We start from the raw sequence: 15,828 nt of genomic DNA, 5'->3' as shown, positions 1-15,828 counted from the left end.
GTCTCCAGTAGTCCCGGATGCTGATGAGCTCCTCTGTGCCTAAAGGTAGAATAGTGTCCGGGTCACCGGGGGCAGCGTCAGCACCAGCAGCGGTTCCGCCTCCTGCAGCAGGGGAGAGAAGAGCCCCTGAGCGTTTGCCTGTCTGTCTAGTGGCAGGAGGAGCCCCCAAGGGTCTGTATATCTGTCTAGTGGCAGGAGGACCCCCAAGGGTCTGTCTGTCCAGTGGAAGGAGGAGCCCTGTCTGCAGTTACCTTCCATTTCAGTCGGGGTAAGTTAGGCGTTAGATGTAGTGTGATGCCCTGAGCCTTTCCCACTCACCGTGCAATCTATGAAGTGTGAATGCAGTTCATGTAGTGCCAGCTCTCATAGTATCCCTCTCTGAAGGGGTATTTACTGAGAGGTTAGAGTTCATGTAGTGCCAGCTCTCATAGTATCCCTCTCTGAAGGGGTATTTACTGAGGGGTTATCGGCCCTTGGAGTATCTTGGGGGTCAAAGGCTCTCTGCCCCCCCCCCCTCCGTTCATTTAGGGGTGTCTCACCCAAGGCTCACTGGCAGAGGCAGAACATGCATCAGGGGGGCCACAGGTCTTATGCAGACCAGCCCTGTGAACCGTCTGGTCGACCAGCACTGTACAGTTTTACCACACCAGGCGAGGGCTAGCTAGCTCATTTTTTTTTGTGCATATTTATATAGCGCGAACTCGACCCGAAGGTATTGGAGCGCTTTACATAGCACCGTATTTACATTACACATTCAGGCACGGGGAGATTAAGCGATTTGCCCAGAATCACAGGATGTGGACGCGACCTCGAGGCTCGAACCCTGGTTTCCTGCACCAAAGTCGGCAGTTTAAGCCGACGGACCACATCCTCATTACTCCAGGCACTTCCCTTCCGCCTTCTCACTCTTGCCTGCTCCGGACATAGCTCATCAGCTCCATCCGCGTCTATCTCCGCTGCTCCAGGATGTGGCTTGGAGAATCCATCATGGTCCCAGGAGGTTCCCCCACCTCTGTCAGCAGAAGGCCTGCGCTACCATTATAAGGTTGGGAGCTGGAATGCTTCTCTTTCGGTTCCCCCGGGTGCTTCTCTTTCGGTTCTCCGGTGTGCTTCTCTCTCTGTTCTCCGGTGTGCTTCTCTTTCGGTTCCCCCGGGTGCTTCTCTTTCGGTTCCCCCGGGTGCTTCTCTTTCGGTTCCCCCGGGTGCTTCTCTTTCGGTTCCCCCGGGTGCTTCTCTTTCGGTTCCCCCGGGTGCTTCTCTCTCGGTTCCCCCGGGTGCTTCTCTCTCGGGTCCCCCGGGTGCTTCTCTCTCGGGTCCCCCGGGTGCTTCTCTCTCGGGTCCCCCGGGTGCTTCTCTTTCGGGTCCCCCGGGTGCTTCTCTCTCGGGTCCCCCGGGTGCTTCTCTCTCGGGTCCCCCGGGTGCTTCTCTCTCGGGTCCCCCGGGTGCTTCTCTCTCGGGTCCCCCGGGTGCTTCTCTCTCGGGTCCCCCGGGTGCTTCTCTCTCGGGTCCCCCGGGTGCTTCTCTTTCGGGTCCCCCGGGTGCTTCTCTTTCGGGTCCCCCGGGTGCTTCTCTTTCGGTTCCCCCGGGTGCTTCTCTTTCGGGTCCCCCGGGTGCTTCTCTTTCGGTTCCCCCGGGTGCTTCTCTTTCGGGTCCCCCGGGTGCTTCTCTTTCGGTTCCCCCGGGTGCTTCTCTTTCGGTTCCCCCGGGTGCTTCTCTTTCGGTTCCCCCGGGTGCTTCTCTTTCGGTTCCCCATGCTGCTTCTCTTTCGGTTCCCCTGGCTGCTTCTCTTTCGGTTGCCCCAGGTGCGTCTCTTTCGGTTGCTCCAGGTGCCTCTGCTCCAGCGCGGAATGCAAAATCCCTCCCTACCGTCACGGACCAAAGATCTCACATACACACACTATCCATACATTCGCTGGTGGGGCCCATAACACCAACATTCACTCTCCTTCAGTCCGTGTGGGAGGCGATCATCCTTCCAAGCGCCGGAAATGAGAGGGAAATATACCATTTCTATCCTAATGAGCGACAAATCTACACAACCTTCTGATACTCATTAGGCCCGAACTTCACCTTTAGTATTCCTCTCTTAAATAGGGACAGATCAGTTAGTTGCAGGTTTAAGTGACTTTCTGATTCTCTAATTAACCTTCTCATTAATACATTTCAATGAATAAACAATCCAACTCATTTCGGCTGAAATTCAATTCAAACTTCATATTAATATTGCAAATTAAATCATTCATTTGATTAAGTTGCCATTCATATTGACCTATTCTGGCTAATTGTCGTCCTCTATGTCAAATCTGGCAGTCTCGCAAATCTATGCCCATCAAATTTAGTAAATTCAGTACATCAGGATTTTGGGCATTAATTCAGTTCATCAAAGATTCAGGCAATCAGCTGTCCTGCAGTGTCACCGTCCTCTCCGTCAGCATAACGTCAGGAAATCGAGAGAGGCCAGAAACGAACCCGCACCCACCTCTCTATTCTACCATAATTTATAGTAAAAATCATTATCAAATGTATCAAAGCTTGGGCATCCAAGTTCGCTGATTGGTCAATCAGGGATCATCCTTTTTAAGTTCTCACGAAAGTGTCTTTTGGGTTATGACCCTTGTCAGTTCCGGCTCACACAACAGTCTTTGTTTGTAATATTTGGCCGATATCCCAGGCTGTCCTTGAAGGGTACATGTTCATCTGGGGTCATGACGAGGCCACTGTGTAGCTGTTGTCAGCGCAAGCGCACTTCACCCAAGCCTTGTTCAGCCTTGGCAGTCGGGCTAGGCACTAAAGGCAGCCATCTTTCGATAGGCCAAAGTGGCCAACTTAAGCAAAGAAACACAAAAACATAATTAATACATAGAAATGAGTAATTAAATGTTATTCCCTCGCTAATACCCATATGTGTATGTATTTATCTAGCCAAAGCAACACTCAATGCGGTTTATACTTACTAAATAAAGCACGAATCACAATTACATCACAAAAGCGACATACATCATGCAATATTCTAATTGTCTATCATTAATATGCGTACAAAGTTTAGTTTACGTAATTAATTGGGCCATGCAAATCCCCGTGTAATTCGTGTATTAGTAAGGTTGGTAAATATTTTCCACATCACTCCAATCTATTAGTTCAATTACAATTAATTAATCTAATTAATAAAACAACTTTCAAAATGGGGTGGGTATACAGATTTTTGCATAACCCGCTCCAGCACCTCTCTTTCGGTTGCCCCAGGTGCTTCTCTTTCGGTTGCCCCAGGTGCTTCTCTTTCGGTTGCCCCAGGTGCTTCTCTTTCGGTTGCCCCAGGTGCTTCTCTTACGGTTGCCCCTGGGTGCTTCCCTTTCGGTTCCCCCGGGGTGCTTTCCTTTCGGTTCCCCCGGGGTGCTTCCCTTTCGGTTCCCCCGGGGTGCTTCCCTTTCGGTTCCCCCGGGGTGCTTCCCTTTCGGTTCCCCCGGGGTGCTTCCCTTTCGGTTCCCCCGGGGTGCTTCCCTTTCGGTTCCCCCTGGGTGCTTCTCTGTTTGTTGTTTTCTGAGAGTAAGGTTAACCCGACAAATGTCTGCTTCTGGGTCAATCGCGGCAGAGTCGGCACAAGCAGCAGAGGCTGAATGAAGCTTCCTCGCCAGATGATATCCGCCCAAATATCTGCTTCCGGGTCAGTACCGGAAGCTGGAGCGCTCTCCTCAGGCCTGTGCGTCGAATCGTGTCCGGGTCAGAGCGGGCAGCGTCAGCAGCAGCAGCGGCCCCGCCTCTGCCCCCGTCCCAGTCGTAGGACACACAGCAGGGGTAAGTTAGACGTTGGATGTAGTGTGCATGCCCTGAGCCTGTCAGACTCATCGTGTAACCTTTGAAGTGTGAATGCATCCTGCAGGTGTACTGACCTCACACCATCACCGGGGGGGGGGATGCAGGGGGCAGGTGTGCTGACCTCTTACCATCATGGGGCGAATGCAAGGACTGCAGGGTGCAGCCCTCTGGGCTCACACCATCAGGGGATGCAGTCTGCGGGTGTACAAGCCTCACACCATCACCGGGGAGGGTGCAGGGGACAGGTGTACTGGCCACACACCATCACCGGGGGGGTGCAGGGGGCAGGTGTGCTGACCTCTTACCATCATGGGGCGAATGCAAGGACTGCAGGGTGCAGCCCTTTGGGCTCACACCATCATCAGGGGATGCAGTCTGCGGGTGTACAAGCCTCACACCGTCACCGGGGGGGTGCAGGGGGTAGGTGTACCGGCCTCACACCATCACCGGGGGGGTGCAGGGGGTAGGTGTACCGGCCTCACACCATCACCGGGGGGGATGCCGGGGGCAGGTGTACTGGCCTCACACCATCACCGGGGGGTGCAGGGGGCAGGTGTACTGACCTCACACCGTCATCAGGGGATTGCAGGGGGCAGGTGTGCTGACCTCACACCATCATCGGGGGTGCATGGGGCAGGTGCACTGACCTCACACCATCATGGGGCGAATGTAAGGAATGCAGTGTGCAGCCCTCTGGGCTCACACCATCATCAGGGGGTGCAGGGGGCAGGCGTGCTGACCTCACACCATCATTGGGGAGATGCAGGGGGCAGGTGTGCTGACCTCACACCATCATCGAGGGTGCAGGGGGCAGGTGTGCTGACCACAAACCATCATCAGGGGGTGCAGGGGGCAGGTGTAGTGGCCTCACACCATCATCGCGGGATTCAGTGGGCAGGTGAACTGACCTCACACCATCATCGGGGGTGCAGCCTGCAGGTGTACAGACCTCACACCATCATCGGGGGTGCAGGGGGCAGGTGTGTTGACCTCAAACCATCATCGGGGGGATGCAGGGGGCAGGTGTACTGATCTCACACCATCATTGATGGGTGCAGATGTACTGGCCTCACACCATCATCGGGGGTGCAGGGGGCAGGTGTGCTGACCTCAAACCATCATCGGGGGGGATGCAGGGGGCAGGTGTACTGATCTCACGCCATCATTGGGGGGTGCAGATGTACTGGCCTCACACCATCATCGGGGGGTGCAGGGGGCAGGTGTACTGACCTCACACCATCATCGGGGGGGTGCAGGGGGCAGGTGTACTGACCTCACACCATCATCGGGGGGGATGCAGGGGGCAGATGTACTGGCCTCACACCATCATCAGGGGGATGCAGGGGGCAGGTGTACTGACCTCAAACCATCATCGGGGGTGCAGGTGTACTGGCCTCACACCATCACCGGGGGGGGGGATGTAGCCTGTAGGCGTGCGGACCTCCAAACGATCATGGGGCGAATGTAAGGAATGCAGGGGGCAGCCCTCTGGGCTTACACCATCATCGAGGGGTGCAGGTGTGCTGACCTCACACCATCATCGGGGGGTGCAGATGTACTGGCCTCACACCATCATCGGGGGGGATGCAGGGGGCAGGTGTACTGGCCTCACACCATCATCGAGGAGGTGCAGGGGGCAGGTGTACTGACCTCAAACCATCATCGGGGGGTGCAGGGGGCAGGTGTACTGACCTCACACCATCATCGGGGGGACACAGGGGGCAGGTGTGCTGACCTCTTACCATCATAGGGCGAATGTAAGGACTGCAGGGTGCAGCCCTCTGGGCTCACACCAGCTTCAGACACAGGAGATGTTCTTTCTCAGCATCGATGACACAAACATGTTACCTTTAGGAAACGATGGGAGACAAACACCGATCAGGCGGCAATAACCTGCCCCAATCTCTGATGCCTCAAAGTTGCTTAATGTGAAACTCGGACTCTGGCTGAGCAAGGCAGGACATGTACTCACAGGCTGGTCTTCCTCCTGGGTCCTCCATCAGCAGGAGTTTCTCCTTGAGTGCTGGCATGAAAGGACCTAAGTGGAGACTGTCAGACTTCCAGTCTCTCTTCCATGCCTTTCTCTGCAGTGGTCCCCAGAGCACACTCATATTAAAAGGGGACCCTTGATATGCTGCAAGGATCAGCTTATAGTCATAGAAAAGGGGGTGGAAACCCAAATTTGGTGCCCACCTTACATTTTCCTAAGCACTCTCAGCCATGCAACACATACAAAGTGAATGGGGTGCCTACTTATCACACAGACGTTATCAGGGAGAGCCAATATACAGCTCAACCCCCCCCCCCTCCTCCGGTTCATTTAAGAGATTATTTTCAGTTTAATTGCCACCTGCCGCCATGCACAAGAGACTGTGAGGGTTGAGGCTGGGAAGACCACGCATGCGCAAGATAATGTGAGGGTTAAGGATGGGCAGACCACGCATGCACAAGAGAATGAGGGTTAAGGATGGGCAGACCATGCATGCACAAGAGAATGAGGGTTGAGGATGGGCAGACCACACATGCACTAAAAAATAATAAATCTGCTCCTAACTGTGCAACGCAGTTCAGCAGTTAGGTAAAGCGCTGTGATGTGCAAGGGGGAGAAAGGAGCGCTGTGCCAGATTTATTAAATATAGCCCGCTGCTTCTCACTACCGCGGCACAAGTGCACAGTCTACCTAGTGCCACGCAAAACCTTTACACCATAGGGCAGAGGAGTGTGTGCTGTCTAGCATTAGATTCATACTGGGAACACACCATTCCAGTATAAAATCCTATACATAGACTAATTCTTAAACACTCCACAAGTTGTGTTTGTGCTGTAAAGTGCAGTGTGCAATGTGTTGAGTGTTTGAAGAAGTGACAACATTTCTCTGTGGTATAACCCGCTTCAGTGGCTTTTTTAACATAAAATTAACAGATCCTCAGTACTTTCACAATGCGATATTGAAGCGCTGTACATTTTTCCCTATTTCCGCACGTCGCTAATATATGAAGTATCGCGTGTCCATGGTGGTGATAGAAATGACTAATTTATTTCCTTACAGAATGCTCCACCCACAGTTAGATCTGCTTCCGCCTCAGATACTGATACCTACCAACTCCCTCAACAGCATTTCACATTCGGTGTTGCCTCAGAGAATCTGGGATGTCACATCTCTGTTGAAGAGACTGCAAGATCTTTGTGTAAAGAGTGACCCGTGATTATTTGGGGTTTTACATGTGATTGTGCAGATCTGTGCCCACCTTGTGCCCACCCTGTGTGTAGGTCTCTTGGAGTAGGTGATGCTTGTGAATGGCCTGGATGAAGCCTAACCTTTCACTACAAAATGTATGGAAGTGATTTGTTTGTGCGAGACAGTGTGTGTGCTTGTTTGTGATTGGGCCTCTCAGGTGGAAAAAATCTCGGAGTGTGCAGGGCTCGAAAAATCTGAAAAATTGTATTAGTCCTGCAGGTCTAGTACCTTGAAAAATCTCCTCGACCTAACAATAACCTACTTGACCTCCGTCTCTGAAAGCGGAGCAAATGTGACAAGATAACAAGATTTAAAGGCATCTTTATTGCTCATTTGCTTTGTGAGCAATAAAAAGGCCTTTAAATCTTGTTATCTTGTCACATTTTCTCCGTTTTCAAAGACAGAGGACAAAAGTTAGTATGTTTTCCTACTCGCCAGAAAGGGCGAGTAGGACCTAAAAATAGCTCGACCTCATTAAATTTACCTCGCAAATGCGAGCGGTCGAGTGGATTTGTCGAGCACTGGTGTGTAAGCGACTGAGCCGTCTGAATACTTATTTCCAGTGTGTAGGTCTTTGTGCCTGAGGATGAATAGTGTTTCACATGTGTGTGTGCACTGCAGAGCACAATGCCTGTGTAAACTGTGTGTTCGTTGTGCAGCATTCAAGATGTGGTTAAGAGATATATGGTCTGTTACATTAATCCATTTACAAATGAGGTGTGAGGCTGTGCAAGTGAGAGTTGGGGTTTGTGTCACATCTGTGAGTATACAGTTGAATTGAGTTTTTAAAGAGCAATTTTTTTGTGTGTGTGTTGCAAAAAGTTTGTGTGTGTGTGTGTGTGTGTGTTGCAAGCATTTTGCCAAAGACAAGCCTGTCTGCTCCCAGGCACGCCCAGCCGCAACCGCTGGGACCAGGAGTCCGGTAGTATCCTCAATATTTCTCATATTCAGCATAAGATCTGCTGTCTTTCATGTACACATATTTTAGTATCTCCCCCATGCTTACCTCATCTTTAGAGGCAAATGGCATGTATGGCAGCCACACATATAGATTAATCTGGTACTCAACAGCCCTCACTGCGGACCAACAAACAATAAGACTCTTCTGCATCCTCAGATGGAGGAGTCGTTAAAAGCGGCTTTACTAAACCCACCCTCCCTAGGCAAAGATAAGGTAGAAATACTCAAATTATTAGTCTTCTAAGCTGGATATCCTGTTCTTAACTGAATCCTGGTTGTCAGAGGAATCTACTCCAGATCTCCAGAAGCAATACCCTAAGATAACCAAAAGAGGACGAGCTCAGAGAGAGGAGGTGAGATATCCGCAATTATTCACCAGTGGATCCACACATCTCTTTTACAAATTACTCAAACTGAAGGTGTCGATCTACTTCCCTTTTCAGTTTTCGAATTGATGACCTGAACTCGGACTCTAAAGATAATGGATTTGCTGAGTTAATGGTTTTGTTGAATTTATACTAACACATTACACGCTCAGATCACATAAAACGAAATCCCTTAGATCTGATCTGGGCGTATAATTTGAATCGATCCAATATAATCGTCCTTCCTTGCACATGGTCCAATCAGCATTTGATCAGCATTTGTATTCCAGTAGATTTTTCTAACGTGATCCCCAAGCAGGAAATGAAACCATACACACATGGCGATAGATTAATACAGAGCCAGTGTTATCAACACTTTCAAACCCTCCCCCCACTTACCATCAATTGAAGACATTCGCTCCAAAGAAAAGTAATCTACTCTGTGGCTCAGACGCTAGTGACCCACACCCCTCAAATCCAACAGCGTGTTATAAACCGCACCAGACCAGTGCCCTGGTACAAGCCAGAGTTAAGGAGGGTGAAACCTGCATTGCGTCGACACTGGCGGGAAAGTGATGATGAAGAGAGCAAAATCAAATTTAAAATTTAGCTTATAGACTACAAAGGGAAACCCGTTCCATGCAAAGTCCTTTTAATAGGCAAATAATAAAAATAGTTTTTTGATATCCTGAATGATTTGTCGCCCCCAGATGAAATGAGAACTTCCCTGACTCCTATCGAGGCATTCTGTGACAATTTAAATACTTAACAAAAAAGTTCTTTAAAGATAGTATAAACAAATACAGCAGCAGTAGTTCTGAAGGTAAGTATGAAAATCTCTACCACCCTATCCTAGTTTGAACAAACAAGCCCTCCAGCAGTCATAGAATCTCTGACCTCATCAATCAATCGATCAGCATTTATAAAGCGTACCCGAAGGATATCTGGGCGCAGGGGGTGCTGTGTCTGCGTCGAAAAGCCAGGTCTTGAGCGATCCCCTGCAGAGCGTTTTCATCAAATCAGTAGCTCAAGCTGTCGCTCCAAGCGCGTTTCAAAGTGCTGTAGAGCTCACGTTACTGAAAAACCAGTGAGAAGTCCCGGATATAACCAAGAATTATAGGCCAATACCTCTGCTCCCTTAACCTGCAACACCTATTGGTCAGAGAACTATCTTCAAGAGGTTCCAGGCTTTATAACCACACCAGCTCTCAGTTGTTAATTTTTATCGATGGAATGTCAGCCTCACCACTCCAGGTTCAAAATATGATGCAATTTGATGATTTCTTGATGAGGTTGAATCAGCTAAAACTGACTATTGACAAAACTGAGGTTGTAATTCTAAAGAATAAGACGAATCTTTGGAACCAACTTTACTCACCAACAAAAATGAGATTATTACTGAAGCCTAAACCCGCAGTTAAGAGCCGGGGCGTGATCATCGATAGCAATCTTAGCAAGAACCGGCTGCTGGAGCCGTAGGATCTAAATGCAGATTTATGTCTCAACTACTTAAGAGAATAACCCCCCTCCTCCCACTTTAGGCAAGAAAAGCGATAGCGGCGGCCGCAGTCCTATCTAGATCGCATTATGCCAACCGAGTATATGTAAGAATACCCAGTATCACCATTCATAGACTACAAGTGATTCACAGCGACGCAGCTTGTTTACTACATTATCTACCGAGGTGGACACACGCCACACCTATATTAAAATAACAAACCCCCTCTAAGACGCTCTGCCTCAGCTCTAAAGGGTTGAGAGGTCTAGCCCCTCATTTTATTGCAGACCAGTTGGAAATGCATACACCCGTACCAAACCAGAAATCTCCTCACTTGAATTTACTGTCTATTCTGAAAGTACAGAATATCAGATCAGGTGGACTCAGCTTTGGGGTACAATCTCCTTCCATACGGAGCTCTCTCCCGGCTAAATCCATTTTGAATCTAACTTCAAGTGTTTTTCCAGAAATCTCAAATCCCTCAAGTCTACTCATCCTACATTCTTACCTGGTCTGAGTCGTTGTCTCCACTTTTATGTATTTCGGTTTCAGATCCAAGAAACCTCAGATTGAACATACGCTCTACATATGCAATGACATAACAAGCATTTTGTAGAGGTTTGGTATGTTGGCGCGTGCTTCAGACACTTAACTGAATATTGCAAAAGAGAGCTGTACAGTTAAAGTGAGAATGATAGCGCAGTCTTGTCTGCTAGGGTATGATAAACCCTTCATTGCTGCAGGGCAGTTACAATATTCTATTTTTTTCATAACCGTGTGCAATTTGAGCAGACCAAGGAAGAGACATAGCGTTGGAAACAAATTTCAAATCAGTGCCTTTCATAATAGATGAACTATGTTATGGATATTGTTAAATTTTAATGATTTAATTTTTTTCAGGTTTTAGAAATTCGCAATCGATCAGGAGTATTTTGACCCAGCTGTCCTGTGATAACGTGTTGTCTTTTCTCTTTTCCTCCCCTCTGCAGACACTTGAGACTTGAAATTCAGAGTACCAGAATGGGCAGAAGACGGACTCCAGGAGAGAAAGTGACAGCGCAGTGTTCACGTGAATCCGTAAGAGCCACAGTCCCATCTTTACCTCTCCTTGACGTCTCAGCTTCAGGATCCCGAAATGATGCTCAGAGGGACCAGGATGTTACACATCGGGCTTCTTGTCTGGCCCCTTGGCTATTTGAGAACAATAAAGTTGAATACACGCTGATCTGCACTTTGCATACGCTCCCTGCTCGAGGTGTAGGGAGGCGGACTTTATACATACTCCCTTCCTTAAATACGGGGCGTTGCCAAGAAGCCAGTGCTTGGCTTTCCGTTCCTTGGGTCCTGTTGCCTGGTCGGTTGACTCCCTCCTTGCTCCTGATTATCCTTGAAGTTTCCTTATTGGTGTTTCCCTGTGAAGAAGGTCTCGGTTAGTGGTAGTTCGAGTTGTCTAGCGAGAGGATTGCTCCGCTTTTCGAACTCACGACTGTTTCCTCTCGCATTTGTGCGGCAAGTATTATTGCTGTGTCTGTAATCGTTGTGGTAACAGATAGCTTCTCCCCTGTGCTCGCTACCGTTCCCGGGTTTCCTCTCCCTCTCCTTCCTGTGTCTGCCCTGGGGAATTCGTAGCGTAGGTGGCAGGCTTGAGACTCCCTCCCCTTCATCATAGTTTATTCCCCAGCGTTTTGGTTGCAGTACAGATATTGACACGAGTACGTGTGTGTATTTTGTGGACCGAGAACTGCTCGGTGACGCGCAGTGCGCGTAGGTTTCCTTCGAGTAGCGTCCTTTTACTTTGTAGATTGCTTTTGACACGCGCGTTGCGCGTGGGGGATAACGACAATTCCTGTATAGTCGATGTGTTGGCTTCTTGTGTTTTTACACGTGGTGTAAGCTGGAGTACGGATTCTCCCCCCTCCTACCCCGGGGCCTATATTGCAAGCGGCACTCCTTGAGACCTTGGGCCACGAATATTATCTATGCAATAAGCATTGAAGCTACAAGATTCATTGTGGTTGGTCCTCTTCATGGAAGAGTTCTCCTCTTTCTTTCCTCTTCCTATGTAGACTTGCTTTCCCTCATTTAGGATTTATATCGCCTTGTTATTCATCGAAGAAGTCCATTATGTTATGCCAAGCATAAGCCCCCTCTTGTATAGAAAATCCTACCCTCTTGTATTCAAGGCATTCATGTGAAAGCCCCATAAGATGTCCAGCTGGTAAGACATAAGAGAAGGACAGCAACATACACATATACCAGTGAGAGAGAAGTTGCCGGAGGCAGATGGTAGGGGGTCTTAATAATATCCTTTTTGTCTCCCCTAGGTTCTTCCTTACTCCCGCCCATGAGGGAAACCAGCTGGGGGACTTGAAGCTTATCCTCCTCCGCTTTGGGTCCCCACATCTTCCTTTGTCTTTCTGCAGTAAGGGTGTTAATACTTCACTCTTCTGTGCAGAGATTGGGGAAGTGTGGAGACATTCTCGTCGCTCCTGTGGATCAGACGTTCACATCCTATCGAGGTGGGTGTGTTCGGTGACACAGGACCTGGAACTTCTATCGGAGAAACTACCGCACATTATCCTTCTATCCATGCTGGAGGAGGTGGAAGCCAAACTGGATAACTTGCTGAATACTGTGGAGGACGTCCCTTCCAGAGTCGCTGGGCTGATTAAGAATATCTGGATAGAAAAGGATCAAGGTTACCTAGATAATGGTGGTGTGTCTTTGGAGGTGGTCTGTCTGGCGAGCATTAGAGATTGTGCTGTTAGCCGGTGTCCTGTGACACCTCAATTGGACAGACCAGGGGATCCGAGCTTGTGTCTTCAGCCGGTTTTTTCTGATGGGCATGCACCAAAGCAGGACTCTGTGCTCTCTTCTCCGACCAATATTCAAGTGCGTCCAGAGGAGCCAAACCTTTGTCTACAGCCAGTGTTTCCAGATCGATGTGAATCACGGGTGGACCAGTGCTTGCAACCTGGGTTTCCATATGTACACGAGTCGAAGCGAGACCAGTGTTTGCAACCAGGTTTTCCAGATGTACACGAGTCACAGCAAGACCAGTGCATGCAACCTGGGTTTCCAGATGTACATGAGTCGAGGCGAGACAAGCGCATTCAGCCTGGGTTTCCAGATGTACACGAGTCAAAGCGAGACCAGCGCATGCAGCCTGGGTTTCCAGATGTACACGAGTCGAAGCGAGACCAGCGCATGCAGCCTGGGTTTCCAGGTGTACACGAGTCGCAGCAGGACCAGCGCATGCAACCAGGGTTTCCAGATGTACACGAGTCGCAGCAGGACCAGTGCATGCAGCCTGGGTTTCCAGGTGTACATGAGTCGCAGCAGGACCAGCGCATGCAACCAGGGTTTCCAGATGTACACGAGTCGCAGCAGGACCAGTGCATGCAGCCTGGGTTTCCAGATGGAAATGTACTACAGCAGGATTGTACTCTATCCAGATGCCCTCAGACAGATCCTCCAGGCAGATCACTGGAGGCAAACCTGGAATTTGTTGATGGGCAGGCACCAGAGCAAGACCAGAGCGTACGGTCCGCGTTCCCAGAAAAGAGGGAACCAGATGAGCCCCTGAAGCAAGAACCATCCCCATTGTCTACTTACAGCCGTGACCAACAACAGAACCTCTGCCCACGCCTACTATTTCCTGATGGACGCGAACCACAGCAAAACCACTATGTAGAACACTTGCTACCATATGGGAAGGGACCTGATGATCCCTTGGAGGAAGAATTGATGTGTTTTGATTGCCAAGATCCCCAGGAGAACCAGTGCTTCCAACCAGTGTCACCTGATGAGATGTCATCAGACGAACACTTAGAGTCTGGGCTGTTGTCTTTTGGTGGCTTGGGGTCACAACAAACCCAGTGCCTACAGCAACACCTATGCTTGAAGCAGGAACTTCCTTATGCACAGGATCCAAATGTGAACTACGAGCTAGAATCAATGTGCCCTGAAGCACAGGAACCGGATCAGAAAGACAAGTTAGAACGGACCTGTGCTGATGCACCGGGTTCAGAGCAGAACAACACGGTGGAACCACTGCACACTGCGGCACAGGATCGAGAGAGAGAATCTGTGTGCCCTGAAGCACAGGAACCAGATCAGAACAACACGGTGGAACCACTACACCCAGAGGAGCAGGACTCAAATCAGAACTACAAGCTAGAACCAGCTTGTACTGATGCACATGGTTCAGATCAGAGCTGCATACTCCAACTACTGCACCCTGAATCACAGCATCAACATCAGAACTGCAAGGCAGAACTGCACTGTCCTGAAGAGAGGGGTCAGCCTGTGCCCCCATCATGCGTAGAACTGGACACAATTACTGCAGATGAAGATGCCCCCTCAGACTCAATGGAGACAGGACCAACACAGTCACATTTATTGCCATCCAAAGCCACCCCAGGTATGTGTTTCACTATACATGGACACTCAGAGTGCGTACTAACACATGTAACCTCTCCAAAATGCATATGTGTAGATTTTAGTAAGCCTTCGCGGGGATTAATATGGTTTGGGTGGAACCCCCTGAGCGATACTGACCCCCGGAGTACGCTTGGTGCAGATGTGTCCCTGCTCTCTTTTCTGGTTCCACACAGGACTGCATCCTTCCTGTGCAGAAACAGGCCTGGTTATGGGACTCTGCATGAAACAAGAAGGCCAGTAGCTCTCGTCCTTGCTTGTTTGTCCCCATTCCAGGCTGAGGAACTGGAAATAGCGCTATTCATGCGAGGAATTACTGGCCGGAATTACACGTACTAGTTGGATGCAGGTGAGGTGGTGTTCATTGAGAATCGCAGACATGCGCAGTCTAGAGAGGGAACTGTTTCCTGTTGCAGAGTTACATTGGGTAAGACGCAGTCGTCTCCTCTCCAGTTCCTGATGTAAAAATCCTAGTGTGTATTCTGCCTCAACAGCCGGGCCCACTAGGGATGTTCTTGCCACTGCAGGCTTCTCTAAGAGTGCACATGGCCTCATGATAGACAGATACACAAAGTTAAACAAAAAATGGAAGGTGCACCAGTCAGTAGAAGTCCAAAACAAATCGGTATCTTTAGTTATCTCCTTTATTTTTCATACGGATACTCAGCCAACGCGTTTCGTTCCACACTGGAACTTCTTCAAGGCTGCAATTAATTAACATAACAACATAGAAAGACATTTATAATCTACGAACAACAAACATATATAACTTAAGACAACACTGTCATAATACAAACAATTTTACCAATGTTTTTTTAAAAACTTTCACAAACACAGGGATCAAACAAAGACATAAAAACCAATCATAAAAGATAATAAACATATATATATATACAATCTGAGACAATGGGCAAATAAAACATAAATGACAAAACAAAATTATTTGAATAGTACATCCGAACAGATTTATAAGCAACAGTGTTACCATATTTCTATGGATAAGATATGTCTATGGATTTCATTAGTTTTCTAGTCCTAAATAATCTATTTCACCAGCACATTGAAAATATACGGACCTATGGCAAGAAAGGTCCATAGTATCTTGTGGTGTTAATACAAGATACAAGTTAATAGCGACAACACGGAAGATCAGGTGAGAGTACAAAATAGGACAAATAGTGGAACGAAAAAAAGGAATCCAAAAACTCACCAAACGTAAGTCTTAGGACCAAACGAGCAAGGCAATGTAATGTGTCTTAATTCCACATTCATCAATAAAGTTCAAAGCAAAACAAGTAATCTGGTAAAAAGATAAATACAAATATATAAATATATTTAAATTTTTTAAAAAAACAACTCTGAAAATTGCTATATACCATAACTCAAAAACACAAGAGCTCCTAACAGATTTCTGACCACTATTCCAGAAATAGTAGATGGCCTATATAAATCCAATGTTAATAGACTCTCGTGGTAAGTACAACAATGTCGAAATATTCAAGCTAATATTCAAG

General features: G+C 48.6%; 1 protein-coding gene across 1 annotated transcript; it reads left to right on the top strand.

Moving 5' to 3' along the window:
- The first annotated feature begins 67 nt into the window (after nt 1–67).
- LOC146839306 (uncharacterized) lies at nt 68–14,744 on the top strand. Its single transcript, XM_085651331.1, has 4 exons — nt 68–268; nt 10,864–11,032; nt 12,416–13,196; nt 13,245–14,744. The coding sequence occupies exons 2-4, from the start codon at nt 10,895–10,897 to the stop codon at nt 14,651–14,653; spliced, it is 2,328 nt and encodes a 775-aa protein (XP_085507457.1). The 5' UTR covers nt 68–268; nt 10,864–10,894; the 3' UTR covers nt 14,654–14,744.
- The last annotated feature ends 1,084 nt before the right edge of the window (nt 14,745–15,828 follow it).

The sequence above is a fragment of the Triturus cristatus genome, chromosome 4_1, assembly GCF_964204655.1.
Source record: "Triturus cristatus chromosome 4_1, aTriCri1.1, whole genome shotgun sequence".
In the NCBI taxonomy this organism is placed as follows: Eukaryota; Metazoa; Chordata; class Amphibia; order Caudata; family Salamandridae; genus Triturus; species Triturus cristatus.
Note: the sequence above shows the minus strand (reverse complement) of the source record. Positions and strands in the feature narration are given on the sequence as shown.

What these genes read in the sequence shown, in the direction of transcription:
- LOC146839306 (XM_085651331.1), top strand. Translation starts at nt 10,895, where the DNA reads ATGGGCAGAAGACGGACTCCAGGAGAGAAAGTGACAGCGCAGTGTTCA. An exon ending in ATGCTCAGAGGGACCAGGAT is followed by an intron (nt 11,033 to 12,415) that starts GTTACACATCGG and finishes TCGGTGACACAG; the next exon opens with GACCTGGAACTTCTATCGGA. An exon ending in CATGCAGCCTGGGTTTCCAG is followed by an intron (nt 13,197 to 13,244) that starts GTGTACATGAGT and finishes CAGGGTTTCCAG; the next exon opens with ATGTACACGAGTCGCAGCAG.